This window comes from Monodelphis domestica, chromosome X (assembly GCF_027887165.1).
Source record: "Monodelphis domestica isolate mMonDom1 chromosome X, mMonDom1.pri, whole genome shotgun sequence".
Classification (NCBI taxonomy): Eukaryota; Metazoa; Chordata; class Mammalia; order Didelphimorphia; family Didelphidae; genus Monodelphis; species Monodelphis domestica.
This window is the reverse complement of record NC_077235.1, coordinates 3,418,759-3,434,053: the sequence shown is the minus strand read 5'-3', so window position 1 is coordinate 3,434,053 and position 15,295 is coordinate 3,418,759. Positions and strand designations below refer to the sequence as shown.

At 54.4% G+C, this 15,295-nt stretch overlaps 2 protein-coding genes across 2 annotated transcripts in view; one reads left to right on the top strand and one right to left on the bottom strand.

The window, feature by feature from the left end:
• Positions 1 to 1,238, bottom strand: part of SHROOM4 (shroom family member 4) — a 148,012-nt gene extending 146,774 nt beyond the window's left edge. The window contains exon 1 of the mRNA XM_056809166.1: positions 973 to 1,238. The gene's annotated coding sequence lies outside the window, so the exon portion shown is untranslated. The remainder of the gene's footprint in view (positions 1 to 972) is intronic.
• A 6,475-nt stretch (positions 1,239 to 7,713) lies between these two features.
• Positions 7,714 to 15,084, top strand: BMP15 (bone morphogenetic protein 15). Its single transcript, XM_056809234.1, has 2 exons — positions 7,714 to 9,458; positions 13,001 to 15,084. The coding sequence occupies exons 1-2, from the start codon at positions 9,146 to 9,148 to the stop codon at positions 13,825 to 13,827; spliced, it is 1,140 nt and encodes a 379-aa protein (XP_056665212.1). The 5' UTR covers positions 7,714 to 9,145; the 3' UTR covers positions 13,828 to 15,084.
• Positions 15,085 to 15,295: the final 211 nt, after the last annotated feature.

The window sequence follows — 15,295 nt, the reverse complement described above, 5'->3', positions numbered from 1 at the left end:
CCGGCTGAAAGAGTGGCGATGAACTTCGCTGGCCGGCCCTTTCCTGGCCGTGCAGAGAAAGCTCTCTGCCCTTTTCCCCGGAGTGAGAGAGGGCAGCTCCCCAAGCCTCCCACCACTTCCCCACCCACAGCCCTCATGCTCTCACCCCAGAGCTCTAGAAAACAGTCATTAGCCTGCCCTCACCCCATCAGAAAAGGAGGTGCTCCTAACCCTGAGGAGAACTAGGGCAACCACACAGTTTAGGTAAGACCACACAGCAAGGTGGGCCCAGCCTCTGATGCCCTGTGCTCTCCTGTGGCTGCCCACTCCCGTCCACACCTCCCCAGACTCCGGCTCACCTGCTAGGCTGGTACCCAGCCCATGGCTGCCTGCCCAAAGCTGCCCTCCACTCCCATCCCGACACCATTTTGGAAGCCACCCGAGCCACTGATGGCCAGCCCAGGGTTTCACAAACTTTGCCCTCCGCCCTAACCCAGCCCAGTCCACAGCCTACTTCCCTGTTCTCACTAGCCTGAGAAGTTACCTGTGAGCGAGCATGGAGCCAGGCCCACGGTTACAGCCAGAGAGCCAAAAGAGCCTTCCCACAGATAAGTCTAGTCCAACCTGATCCAGCAGCTGGGAAGCTGCTGGGCCTAGTAGTCTGGCCCTGCCTCAAGCCGGCAGCCTTGGCTAGTTGGGGGCCCTCCTGTGGGCAGACCAGATGTGACCCCAGGAGGTCCCCAGCTAGAACCCACAGAGGCCACCTAGCCCCCATGCCAGGAATGCCAACTCTTCTCACGTCCTGTCACAGAAGCCTGGGCTTCCTCCGACCAGGCGCAGCCCACATTCTAGCTCCTGGATGAGGCCCTTCCCAGCCCCACGGCCAGTCGTTTGCAAGCCCTTACTCTACTGTGTGCAGATGTCTGCACATCTGCGTGTAACCCATAAAGATTGGGACCAAGCCAGAAACAGAGAGAGCTATCTTGGACTTACTTGTCTGCCTTCCCCTGGAGAATGGGAGCTCCTTGTGGGCAAGGGCTGCTCGGCTTTGGCTCCGTCTCCTTGGTGCCCAGGGCAATGCCCGCTACCCACTAGCTGCTTCTGAAAAGCTTGCTGCTGGCTCCACAGGTGAGGGGGCCTGTGGAGGATGCTCTACTCCCCTCTGCGGCACAGATGGGCCTCAAACAGGAGCCCTGGGGCCACTCAGGACATGGAGCCACAAGGCTCTGCTCCCTGGTCAGACCTTGGGAGCTGACTGAACCTGGTGGCCCCGAGCTTCCTGCCTTCAGTTCAGGGTGGCACCTCCTGAGGGAGGGAGGGGCCAGGGCTGCCAGCTGGTGTCTCAGCTCAAAAAAAGGCTTCATCTAAATTGGCCTCACTGTGTTCCTCAGCAAACAGGCTACGAATGGCATGGTAAAGTTAGGAAGTGGACCAAAGACATCTGCTTCCTTCCCTCTGCCCATTGAGCTCCTCATTCTACAGAGGAAGAAACTGAGGCACCATCCGCTGGATTTCCATGGACTTCTCCTGCAGCACCAGGCTGCCTGCCTCACACATGGAAGGCTGAAGCTCTCCCTCCCTTCTCCCCATCTCATTCCCTCCCTCAGCCTCTTCCTATGTGTCTCTGTCTGCCTCTCTCCCTTCCCCATATTCCTTCTGGCCAGGACCTCTCTACCCTCACCAGCTGTCTTCCCCAAGCTTCAAGAAAGGGTTGAAACAAACCAAAATGCCATTAGACTTGACACCTGTCTCCATTTCCCCCACCCAAAGAGTTACCTGACGCTGGAGGCAGAGGTCCTGGATTCAAATCTCTGCCTTATTCCCACTTTTTGGGCCTCAGTTTCACCCTCTGTAAAAAGCAAAGGTTGAATTCGGTGGGCTCTCAGGGACAGTCCTTATACACACTAGCCCACCAATCAGAAGAAGGGTGAGGGGAGAGCCAGACTGAATAGATTAGCTGGAGGGAAGAGAGGGGGAGTCCCATCTGGTCAGCTGGGTGCTGGTGGTTTCCAGCACACATAGGTGGCAGGGAAGGTCCTTAGCAGCACCTCCCTCCCTCATACCCTATTGGTGGCCACCTGCTAGAGAAAAGGCAGCCACTACTCTCTGTGCGTCTCCACCCTGTCTGCCTTGGCAAAACATGGCTAAGAGGAATAAGGACTGTCAGGACAGCTTCCAGGCCGCCTGCGCCCTTCTGAGGGGGGACTGCCCCTGGAAGTCTCGCCTTAGCCAGTATCTTCCTTACTCTCTTGCAGAGTATTAGAGAGCCCCAGAGCCAGGCAGTCAAAAGCCCATTAAGCCTGGCTTGACCGTGGGCCCAGAGGCCTTCATTTGATGGAGGAAGAGGCTGAGGCCTAGAGAGGGCAGATCTCCTGGGCCAAGGTCCCAGCTCCTAAGTGGCAGGGCCAGGCATCGAGCCAATGCCCTCTCACTCCACACCTTGGGCATACTCCACAGCATCTCACTGCCTGTGGGCGCTCCTGGGGGGTTGAGTCACTGGTCAGCCCCAAAGCAAGCTGGGCACAGAAGCCCCCAAGAGGAGCCAAGCCCTAGTGGATGGAGTCACCCCCCTTGCCCACTGTTCACAAGAATTGCTTGGGTCTGCTCCAGGGGCGTCAGGGTCTGGACCGGAGCCAGCCTCAGCCTAAGGGGTTTCAATAAAGCTGGTCTAGCTTGGAAAGTTCATTGAAGCCCCACGGTGCGTGTGGGACACTGAGTTCCTTGTACTAGGCTTTGTCCCTCCCCCACACAGCCATGCATAATTTCATCACAGGCAGTGCCAAGGCTCGAAGGACAGGTCAGGACTGGCAGGGTTTGGTGGGGGGTCCAGGATGTGAATAGCAACTGTTGATGGTGGAGGAGGAGGAGTGAACTCTACTTCCCTGCCAACAGAGAGCCCTACTCCAAGGGCTCCCACCTCCTCCCTTCCTCTGCCAGAATCTCATCTAAAACTGCCAGAGGTCCGAAGGGTTGCCATTTAGAAGGTGACTTCTTGAGTGCCAGACACCAGGGTCAAATCATGCCTCAGAGCCTCACTAGCCGCGTAATCCTGGGCACTTCAGTGGGCTTCCACTTCCTCATCTGTAAAATGGGCATTACAGTACCTGGAGTGTGGATTGGGCGCGGTAGTCGGGAGGCTTCTTAGCTGCTGTGGACCTATGCTTTCTGTGGGACCCCGGGCATCACATCCCTAGTAAAGGTCACTAGGACTTTTTCTCTCCTCCTTCCTGGAATCCCTGCCAACAATCTTCATTGGTGCGTGAAGTTTCCCCACCAGGAGTTCTCCATACTGATGAAGGCACAGGGCCCTTCCAACTCCATTCATGGCCACTCAAAAGAGACTGGCGCCACGACCTACACAAGAACATCAAAGTGTTAAAGAATGCCCGTGGGTTGAAATTTGCCTTGAAGTTGAGTGGGCACCTGATAGAGCTGAACCATCATTGCCACCATCTTGGCCAGACATCCAAAACGGACAATGAATAAGACCCAGAAAAGAATCGGAGGGCACGAATGGGTGGCATAACAACTGAGAGACTGCACAGCACTTGGCAGGAGACCTCAATGTTTCAGTGCCAATGGACTCCCAGGGACCCTACACGGCTACAAATGACAGATCAAGGGAACATGGCGGTCTCCCAAGAATCCCGGTTGTAGGGGCCCCTGAGGGCAATAGAGAGGTGCCTGGTGGGTGTTCACAGGCTAAGGATGACTTCCATATAGAAATAGTAGAAAAGAACTCATGTGGGAAATGAATCATTGGTGGAGGGGGGGGGGGGGGCGACCGGCTTCTGTGCTCTACAGCAAGAGGAAGGATGGAAGGACGGGGGCAAAAGTCACACAGGATGGGCTATAATCAGCCCCACTGGAAGGAATCACTGCTGCCAACGGATTTCCCTTGGCTAAGCGGGGGCCAGGCCAGCAGCCCCGTTCTACCTGCACTGCCCTGGACCTTGGGTGGCTGGAAAAAGGAAACCTAATATTGAAGGCCAATGGCTGCACAATCTGGGAGTACCCTCCCCTTGCAGGCCTAGCCAGTCCCAGGAAATTCAGCAGCTGAGTGGATCCCGGGGAACCCAGGGTAGTCCTATGATGGCCAGGGGCCGGGGGCCAAAACAAATCCCTCAGGACTGGCTATCTGGGAAGGGACCCAAACCTTAGGGCAGAGCCAACCCCCTGTATTGGGTCGCAGTTCTTAGGACAGACCACTAGGTGGTGCCACAATGGCTAGTTAACCTCTGTGCTTCAGTCTCCTCATCTGTGAAATGGGGCTGATTCCCCCATCTCATCAATCACACTCATTTCCTCAACATGTGTCAATGTCGAATTCTCCCTGTGTTCCAGGTCACATGCTAATTGGACAGGGGGGGACACAGATACGAGCAAAGTCGAGCAGCCACGCTTTGGGGTATGACAGAACTACTGATTCTTATTAGCCCAAATGCCACTTTGCTCTGAGCCTGTGCCAACTGAAGCTGGGCCCTAAATTGGGGGACTGGTCCTGAGGGCAGGGAGGATAGCCACTGGGCAAGGAGCCATTTCCAAGCTTCATTCATCATCTCTTTCTTCTGAGAGTGCTAGACCTAGAGTAAGAGGACTTGAGTTTGAATCCTGCCCTTATTGTTTTGTTGCCAGGTGAGACTCAGTTTCTCTGGTCCTCGTTGGACCGGCTGGCCCTTCTGGCTCTGAGGGCACGATTCTGTGGCTGCCAGGGAACGAGAGCCCAAACTCTGCTATTTCAATGGCTGACTCTGTGGGCGCCTTATTCATAGGGACAGCAATAAGAAAGCCACGTGAGAAGTGAAAAAGGTCTGTCTCCAGAGCCTCCAGCACAAGGAGCTTCCCGTGAGCACAGAGGAAACCTGACAGCAGGTAGAGGGCGCCTCAATTACTTATCGCCTTGGCCACAGGCCCCGTCAGCAAGAGCACTCCCGGTGGGGGCCTGGGCCTCACGCAGTGCTGCTCTTCAAGGCTGATTTCACACAGCAATGGCTAGATTTGCCAAACATTTCTGGGAAATGGGTGTAAATTATCCAGCGACGCAGTTTGAAATACAAGAGGTCTGGAAGATTATGGGAAATTCTAAATTGGAAAACCGGTTACTCATCTGGAAACAGAGTGGGGTGGGGGATGGGCAAGAACGAGATGGTCTTGAAGTGTTAAAGACTCACCAGGCCGAGGAACCCTCAAGGGCCCAGGCCTAGCAAGTCAGGGCCTAGCTTCTGGAACCTCAGCACACCTGGAGTTCAGGGCCTTTGGGGAAGAGAGGGGCCGAGGTCAGGTTCAATGAAGGAACGCCACGGAACAGAAACCGGGATCTCCAGTCAAGGAAATATGCATAGGGAAAAGTGAGAAAGCAGGAACCAGGGCCAGGTCAGGAGGTTCCAGATCACTTTTCGGTGGGGGATCTAGAGTGGGACAGGAAAGGAGCCACGAAAGGAGACCAAAGGCAGGCAAGATGCTCGGTCTGGAATTCAGGCAATCCAGGCAGAGCTCTGGTAGGCCTGACCTGGGATCTTACCTATTCACAAGGACAACCGTGTCCCTCAGCCCACCACATTAGGGGATGGGAGTTTGGGACAGAGTGGGAGAAAAGCAAGCCGGCCCAAGCTGTCAGCCACCTGGGCAAAGCTCCCCGGGTCCCATGCTGGTTAGCTGGGCTTCTCCACAAGCACTGTCTCAGGAGGTAGCCAATGCCAACAGCAGGAAGTAGCCGGGTCCCTCCCATTCTAAGTGTCTGCTTCTCCCAAAAGAAGGGGGTTTCTTGGGCCTCAGTACCACAAATGCCCATCACCAGAAGTATCATAGGGGCAGCTAGGGGGAGCAGTGGCTAGAACGCCAGGCTGGACACTTCCTCACCGTCTGCCTCTAGGCAAGTTGGTCTTAGTTTCCTTATCTGTGAAATGGGCTGGAGAAGGAAATGGCAAACCTTGCCAGTATCTTTGCCAAGAAAACCCCAAATGGGATCCCAAAGACTCAGCTACAACTGAAACAGCTGAAGGACAACAACAAAAGCCATTGCACAAAGCTAGACTCCATAAAAATCAAGTTGGGTGCACCAAGATGAGATAAAAGCAGTCAGCAGTGTGGCTTAGTGGATAGAGACCTAGAATTGCAGTGAGCACGATGAGGGTTCAAACCAGGCCTCGGATACTTGCTACTCGATGATGCTAGGACACAAGACAATTCACCACTCTGGGGTGAATTCTTCTTCTATAAAGCTGGCCATCTTTCCCCTCAGAACTGCTGTGGGGAGCAGGCCCTTTGCCAATAAGAATTTTCCATAGAAATGCCAAGCAAGCTTTGGGGCAGTGAGAGTTCTGAGGTCAGAAGGTGTGTGACGCCCCCTGCTGGGAGCACAGTCAGGCCATGGGTCATTAACCAGCTATTTGTTTAGCACCTACTATGTGCCAGGCACTCTGGTAAGCACTGACAAAAGATAGTCCCTTTCCTCAGGGAGCTCACAGCCTAATGAGGTAGACAACATGCAAAGAACCACACGCAAACAAGTTATAAACAGAATGAACTGGGAATGACCTCAGAGGGACCCCCCCTGAGTCACTGCCTTGTTGTGGAGGAGGAGCTTGCGTGGCTCACTGAAATTCTGAGCTATGCCGTCCACGCAGGGTTACCCAGGATGGCCAGGCCCTAGCGGAGAGTTTGGACAAAAGGGGTCTGGCCCACCGGAGAAGGAAATGGCAGGCCGCTCCAGTGTCTGCCCAGAGAACTCCATGGACAGTAAGTAGCAACATGATCCAACCAACATCCCCAATGAATATGAAGTGGAAGCAATGAATAGACTTAAGGGATTCGATCTGGTCGCTATACTAGTGCCTGAAGAAGTCTAGACAGAGGCTCACAATACATAGAGGAGGCAGCAACAAAAAACAGCTCCAAGAAAAAGAAGAGCAAGAAAGCCAAATGGCCATCTGATGAGGCTTTACCAGGAGCCCAGGAAAGAAGGAAGATGAAAGGGGAAGAGCTAAGCAAGTGAATGCAGAACTCCAGCCAATAGCAAGAAGACATTAGAAGGTTTTCTTAAATGAGAAACAGAATGGGAAAGACGACAAGAAAACCAGAGATGTCAAAGGAGTGTTTCCCAACGGGCATGACCAGAGACAAAAGATGTAACAGAAGTAGAAACGGTTAAAAAGTGAAACTATACAAAAGATTTTCCCATCACCAAGAACCACCGTGATGTGGTTACTGATCTAGAGCCAGACATCCCAGAGAATGATGTCAAGCGTGCCCTAGGAAGCAGCGCTAAGTCAGGGTTGTGGAGGTATTTCAAATCCTAAAAGACAATGCTGTTAAAGTGCTGCACTTAATATGCCAGCAAATTTGGAAAACACTCAGCCGGGGCCACTGGCCTGGCAAAGATCAGTTTCACTCCTAACCCTAAAGAAGGGCAATGCCAAAGGGCGTTCAAATGACAGAATGCTTATGCTCATTTCCCATGCCAGCCTTTGTGTGGATCCAGGCAAAATGGGGCAAGTGCTCAAAGAGATTTGAGTAGTGGCCCATCTCACTGGTCTCCTGAGGAGCCTGCATGTGGGGCAAGAAGCAACAGTTAGAACCCACCATGGAACGAATGATCGCTTTGGGGTTCAGGAAGGAGTATGACAAGGCTGTCTGTTGTTCCCTGATTTATTTCACTTCACTCCACGGGGCATCAGGCAGGATGCCAGGTGGGACAAATCAAAAGTCAGAATTAAGGTTGCTGGGAGAAACCTGAACATTGATGACAGCAGAAAGTAAAGGAGAATTAAGAAGCTCTTGAGGATGAAAGAAGAAAATGTAAAAGCCGGATTGAAGCTTTCTATTTCAAAAACCAACATGTTGGTAACTGATCCCATCGCTCCCTGGCAAATAGAGGAAGTCGAAGTGGAAGCAGGGCCAGCTTTTACATTCTTGGGCTCCAAGATCCCTGCAGAGGCCGACTGCAGCCCTGAAGAGAAGGTGCTCGCTCGCTCCCTGGCTCCTTGGCAGTCTGGACCGCATCTCAAAAGCAGAGACGTCACCTTGCCAGCACGGGACCTCAAAGCTCCGTGCGGCTGGGAGGATCGGCCTCTCAGAAAACTGAGGGCCGCAGAATCAACGCTTTGGAGCGGTGGCGCTGCTGGAGAAGACTTTGGAGAGTCCCTGGGCCAGCGTCACCCCGTCACACTATTCTTTGCAAGGACAAACACTAAAGTGGAAGCGGAAACACTTGACCACCCAATGAGAAGACGGGACTCCCTGGCAAAGTGTTCCCCATGTTGGGAGAGCCTGAAGGCTAAAGGAGGAGGAGGAGGAGGAGATGGAAGTGAGCGGATCTCGAGCCAGTGGAGAACAGAAGGGCCCGGTGTGCTCGGCCGCATGGTCATGAAGAGTTGGGCACAACAGTTCTGCCAATGGGGCAGGTCCCGCTCCTGCCCAGAGTCTAGTAAACAGAGCAGGTCTGAGCCTGAGGTTTCCTTGGCCACCAATCAGTCTGGAGGGCTCATTTCCCAGAGAGAACTCCAGCTCTTCATGGGCACAGCTCCTTTACTTTCTGGCTTTGTATCTCCAGTGCCCAGCACCAAGCCTGGCATGAGGGAGTCACTTAACAAATGCTTGCCTCATTGAGGGGGAAACTGAGGCCCAGAGAGGGATGCAGGCACAAAGGCAGACCTAGAAGCCAACCTTTGGATGGAGTCTCCAGGACATTTCCCCCCAGGCAGCACTGCCCTTAGAGAAGTGAGGAAGAGAAGTGAGGAAGTAGGAGCCTATTTTGTTTGGGGCACGCTGTTCTTTGGCCCCCAGCCTGCACCCCCAAGGAATTCTCCAGATTCCCCTCTTTAGGAAAGCAGCTGGAAGTCAGCAAGAAGGGCTGTAGGCTTCCTGGAGGGGGAGCCAACCAAAGGCCTCCTCCAACCCACAGTCCCTCCCCTCTAGTTGGCTCATAAGAGGCAGGAGTGGAATCAGCTGAGTAAGGCAGGGGAGGGGAGAGAAGGGCATCTGGGGCTTCCTTCTTGGCCCTTTCTGGGGCACCTAGGTTGGCTGGGCTGGGCTGAGCTGCTCGGGGCTGATGCACCCCTGAACCCCAGCCCCACAGGTCTCCTAAGGGCAGCTGTCTGATAGGTTAGGTCCCCACGTGCCCTCAGCTCCCTCACTTCCTCTCCCCATCCAGGGGCACCCGTGGTCCATGGAGGCAGACTGGCTCCTGTGGGCCCTGCTCTTTGTCCTGGAGCTGAGCTCCCTGAAGGGTACCAACTCCCAGGATGCTGCGGCTCCTGCCCACGTGGCTCTGCAGCTGCCCCTACTCAGGGCGCTGCTGCAAGAAGTGCCCCCAAAGACCCCCCAATGGCAGCCAGCTCGAGGGCGCCCCCTGCAGTACATGCTGGAGCTATACCGGCAGAGCGCCGACCCACAAGGTCACCCGCGGGAGAACCGCACCTTCCGTGTCGACGCTGTGAGGCTGGTGAGGCCAGCAGGCCACCGAGCGCTGCCCCCCCGGGGTGAGTGGGGCAGGAGCAGGGGGGAGGGTCAGGCCCCAGAGGTCTGTGAACCTGAGAAGCTCCTCATCTTTCAGAGGAGGAAACTGAGTCACTCCAGACTGGAGAGGTCAGCTGCAGGAGAATGGGGGGGGGGTGTTCTGGTTGGGGAACCATGTGATGTGGCCAGTCTCCACACCTGCCCTCCCTTCCTCCTTGTCTCCACCCCCCACAAATGGGTCTCAAAGCCTTGGGGCCAAGATGTGAGTCATCCCTTTCTTTGCAGCAGGGAGAGAGGGCGGCTCTGCCACTTCCCAGCTGAGGCGCCCCACCCTGCTCCTGGAAGCCCAGGATGAGGTCAGGGAGGAGAGGGCCCTTCCCTCCCTCCTTCTGGTCTAAGTGGGGCCCCGGGCCACCAGCCAAAGGCCCTTAGATGCTTGCTTCGGGGAAGGGGTGTCCAGTAAGTAACTCGAGGCTAAAAGGCCAGTCCCTGAAAGTCGGGGGTCTAATATGGCCAATATGATTGGCCTCCAACCCCTACACCCCCTGAGCTTCAGTCTCCCCATCTGTAAAATGGGGCTGAAAATGTCCGTCGCATCTATTTCATCACACATGGTTGCTGGGAGGTTCTGAGAAGATGATAGTAACACCTTCAGCTTCTGTTCTAGACACTTGATCTCAGAGGCAGAGGGAACCTCCATTCCCTTTACAGATTCCCAACTGCTCAGGAACCTAAATGGTCTTAGAGAGATGCTGGACACTGACTTGTCCAAAGTCAGTGTCCAATGAAGCGGTTTGTAACTGGCAGTCAAATCAACATTTATTAAACCCCTGCCAGCTCCCAAAGGGACGGGTCTCTAGCAGCTGCCTCTGCTCTCAGTGTGGTTAATGTCGGGAGTTCCTGGCTGCTTACTATTGGTACTCATTGTCTCGAGCTTCAGAGCAGAGGTTCTGGGCTTTGGGGGGGGGGGGGGCTGAAGCCCGGTTTCCCATTTAAAATGGCAGGAGGCCTTGCGGCGATGAGTCCAGGCCTTTCATTTTATGGAAGGAAGCCTTGAACCTTGGGAGACTTGGCCCAGGTTCCCACCTGGAAGAACTCAAAGAGCTTCAGGAAGCCAGTTGCACCTGTGCTCGTAACCCCCACCCACCCACTGACCGACTTGAATTGGGCTTGGAAAGGGGGCCAGCAGGCACCTTGGGAAGCCTGAAAGCCTCAACCTGGGAAAGGCCTCCCGCCTTGTCGGTGCTAGAGCACCACCCTCCAACACCCCAGCTGGCCCCAGCCCTGGCACTAGGAGAGGACCCTCAGTCAGCCTCACTCCTCCAAGCTCTGGTGGCAGGGTCTCACTCAGCAAGCCTTGGGCTGAGCCACGCCTGGGCTTCCTCCCAGTTCTCATTGGGGCAGTGGAGGGCCTTCTGAGACTTCTAGCAGTCCAGACGGTCCCCTGGGTTAGCCACTTGGGGTCAGGATAGCCTCAGGCTTGGTGGGAAGTTGGCCTCTCGCCCTCCACTCCCTGGAGAAGGTGTGGAGCAATCCATCTGCCTGGAGCCCCTCATTCGAGGGAGCCTGTGAAGAGGCTGCCAAGGAGGTCCTTGGTCGGAAACAAGCTTTAGGCTGGAACCTGAGGAGAGGCAGCCGGACCAATGGGGGGAAGTGAGGGTGTGTGGGGTGGAGGCAGCAGCCCAGGAAGGGTGGTGCCTGGGAAGAGGAAGATGCTTGGGAGTGGAGGTGAGTCACACTTCCAGAGAGGGAGAGCAAGCTGGCCTCAGGTTAGGTCACTGTATGCCCCCTCCCATCCCAGGACCCAGCCACTGTTCAAATAAATGACCAGCCCCCCCCCCAAGGACCCTTCCAACCCTAACAAACTTGGACTTTGTGGACAGGGCGCTCCTAAACAACCAACAGGCATTCCCAAAGGGCCTACTATGTGTGAGGCACTGAAGTCACCAAGTCTGCCGTGACCCATGTAAGTCAGTATAGGAAATGGGAGGAGGCCTTAGGTGAGGAACCCAGGCATGGGAAGAGGTGCAGGCTAGAAGGGAGTGGATCTCAGACCAAGGGGAGGGCCCACCGGTGCAAAGACATGGGAGGGAGGCATGGCAGCTCTCTTACATAAGTGACACCAGGGAGGGCAGTCTGCAGACGCTCGAGGGAATGAAGAAGAAGAATCTGGAAGGCTGGAAGGGATGGCCAGAGCCAGGGCTTCAAAAGTCCAGTGGAGGCCTTTGGAATTTGTTCTCAAGACAGTCGGGAACTCCTTCGCTTTGGGGATGGAGCTTAGGAATGTGTGATTCGGAGCGCTGACAGTAGGAAGCTCTCCGAGTAGGCCAGGTGACAGGTGATGGAGGACCAGAAGTTGGTGGGGGCTGCTTGAGTAGGAAGAAAACCAAGATGGCCAACTGGCTCTCAGGGGGAGGACCGCAGAGGCTCTGAGCACCCCTTCCCAAGGATGGGAAGGCTGGATTAGACCAAGTGTCCATGGGACAGGCATCTCTGAGTATTTCCGTGTGTTGGTGTTTGGGAACATCCCATAGCCCCGACCTGATCATCACTTGGTGGTGGCAAAGAAGCTCTGGGGTCAGTCTGAACAGGGCAATAATGGACCTTTTCCTCTTGCCCTTAAAGGGTCTGCAGGGGGATTTCTCTCCACTTTACAAAAGAGGGAAATGAGGCTCAGAGAGAGAGAGAGAGAGGAGCAGTGACACTCTTCCCCGCCTCTGGCTCTCTCTCATGTGCCCCCGGGAGGACTATCCCCTCTTGGCAGAGGAGGCCTTTGACTCAGGAGAGGCGGTGAGCTGACTGCCTCATTCTCTCTCCATCCTCCCCCATGGAAAGACAGCGTGCTAGCAGTTCACCCAGATCCATGAACAACACTTATTTCAGGTTCTAGGAGATCCTGAGGATGGGGGCGCGCACTCGTTCCTTCTTTGTGTACACATGCAGGCAAGCTTCCTTAGAGTCACTGGAAGTCTCTAGGCAGCCAGCTTCTGGACAAAAGCCTCTGAGGAGTCTGCCTGCTGCAGGCACCTCTGGGGTTTTTTAAATCAGAGACTTCCTTCATTCCAAGTTCTTCCTGTGTGTCTAGCTTCTTAAGCCTTATTTCTGGTCCCCACCCCAGTTTAGTTCTGTAGCTAATGATACCCATCTTAACTGAGATGAAAATGCAGTTCTTGGGGGTAGCTGGGTGGCTAAGTGGGTGGAGAGCCAGGCCTACAGGTCCTGGGTTCCAATCTGGTGTCAGATACTTCCTAGCTGGGTGACCCTGGGCAAGTCACTTCACCCCCATGGCCTAGCCCTTACTGCTCTTCTGCCTTGGAGCCAATATACAAGATTGATTCTAAGATGGAAGGTGAGGGGTTCAAAAAATGCAGTCCTACTTTGAGTGAATGCTCTCTCCATTTTAGAGCTGAGATAACCGAGGTCTAGGGGGATTTGTGGCTTGTCCAGGCTAGGAAGTAACAAAGTGGAACCTGAACTCCTTTCCTTATCAGGTGGGTTAGGAAGGGGAAACTCTCTCTGGGAGGTCAGAAGCTGACTGTCTGTTCTTCTTGTCTCCTCCATGTAGGTCCCTGGTATGTGCAAACCCTAGACTTCCCCCTTCAGCCAAACCGTGAGGGATACCAGCTTGTGAGAGCTGCTGTTGCTTACCGCCCTCACCTCCGCCTGTCTCACTCCCATCTCTCATGCCATGTGGAACCCTGGGCCCACAAGAGCTCCCTCCTCCTGGGGGGAGGCTCCCCAGGGTTTGCTCTGCCCGAGGCCTGGGCTGAGATGGACATCACCAATTACATTCAGCAGCAATTCTGGCCTCAAGAGAGGAGGAGAACCCTTCGCATCCAAGTCAAGTGTGAACAGCAAGAAAGGACCAACCTTGGCCTGGGCTGGAGGCAGGCACTGGCCAGCGACTCGGCTTTCCTGGTTCTGTATTTCAACAACACCTTTGACAGTATGCCACAAGTTAGGCTACAGGAACTTCTGACAGGGGATCCTGCGGGAGCCGATCCCCTTTTGCTGGCCCGGCAAGTCCGTCAGGTGGGCCCCATGAGATCTGAGGTGCCTGGTCATTCACCAGAGCAGACCCAGTGTTCTCTCCATCCCTTCCGAATTAGTTTCCACCAGCTGGGCTTAGAAAACTGGATCATTGCCCCAAACCTGTATAGCCCTAACTACTGCAAGGGGTCCTGCCCTCGGGTGCTACGCTCTGGTCTCTGCTCACCCAACCATGCTATCATTCAGAACCTCATCAACGAGTTGGTGGACCGGAACATCCCCCGGCCTTCGTGCATCCCTTATAAGTACACACCCATTAGTGTCCTGCTGGTTGAGGCCAGTGGCAGCATCCTTTACAAAGAATATGAAGACATGATTGCCCAGTCCTGTACCTGCAGGTGAGCGTGGAAGTCAAGAGGCTCCAGCTTATTCAGCATCCTGTGGTGATATTGACCTCCTTTCACCGATCCCCCAGGCTCTCTGTCCCCTCACTCCCACCTGGCTGGACACAGTTTTTCTTTCTCCGATGCTCACTATACTCTCCCCCCTGCCCCCGCCCCACCATTGATTTAAAAACCAAACCCAAGCTTTAAGTCTGACTGAATACCTACTGCCTTGGGAGACTATGTCCTTGGGAGTCCTGCCTCCTGTTTCTTCACATTGAATGAGAAGCCACCTTGCCAGGAGAATCTTTGGGATTGGTATGACAGAAGGTGTGGCACTTTGTTCTTTGGGAGCCCTAGCCCTAACACCCATCTAGACAAGCCCCACATTCTCCCTTCTAGAGCCTCTGATTCCCCCAGGCAGGCACCTGAGGTCTAGAAGGAAGTGCCATTTGACTTGTCAGAATCTGGATCTTGGTGAGGGGGGAATGCTTTTAAGCCTCTCAGGGAAGGAGCTGGGGTTCTCGGCACTCTTGGCCCATGTATCTGTCAAAGCTGCCATCTGTTCTGGGCCAACCCTGGCTTTCACCTGGCTGGGCCTTCTGGAGCACCATCATTCCCTTGCTGCTGCCTGGGCCCTCGTGGCCTATTCACGTTTAGCCAAGATGTAGAAGGAAGTGGGCAGAGAGGATTCCTGGGATTGGTCAGAGGATTTGTTTCTCTTCAGCCCACGTGTATTTGGTGAGGAAGAGGGAATAAGGAGCTCAGATCCCTTCTTCAGAGGAAGTTGTGGCTAAGATCTTCTTTTAAAAAATGTCTAGGACAGAAAAAGCTTCACAAAATGTTGTCTCGTTTTATGTACAAAGAAAACCAGCCCACCAGATGGACTGTGGATCACTTGGTGGTTGGGGGGCGGGGGTAGAGGCAAGGTAAGGTGGGAGGCCCCAGTGTGCTGGGCCAGGGGTGGAGGGCGGGCAGGCACTAAAAGTCTGCTGTTAATTTTAAACTTGATTAAGGACAAGGGGCAGAGCCGTGGGCCTGACACTTCTTTAAGGAAGTTTTGACACCACTTGGGCTGGGTTTGGCGGTCCTGCTGGACATGAGGCTGGCTTCCTTTATACGACTGACTGGAGAGGAAGGGGAGGGGGAGGCAAGTGGCCCGTTCTTTCTGACAGAGGGCCAGTGATCTGAATGATGGGAGTTTTCTATTTTTGTGCTGTATTTAACTACTGAGGGGAGAAGGGCGTTGTGGTAAATAAATCAAGTATTTTGCTAAAGAAAAGGTGGATCTTTCTTGGGCTGGGAGTCGTCATTTGAGAGTGGAAAGTCCTTGGTTTCTCCAATTAGCTCCTCTCCAAAGAGCTCTTCTAGCTAGATTTGAGAGTCTAGGCCTTAAGCTGGATCAGCCAGGGATCTGGGCTATGCATATCCCTCTCCCTCCATTTGGGGGCCCAGTAAAGATGGAGGCCTTTTCCTGATTCGAAAGC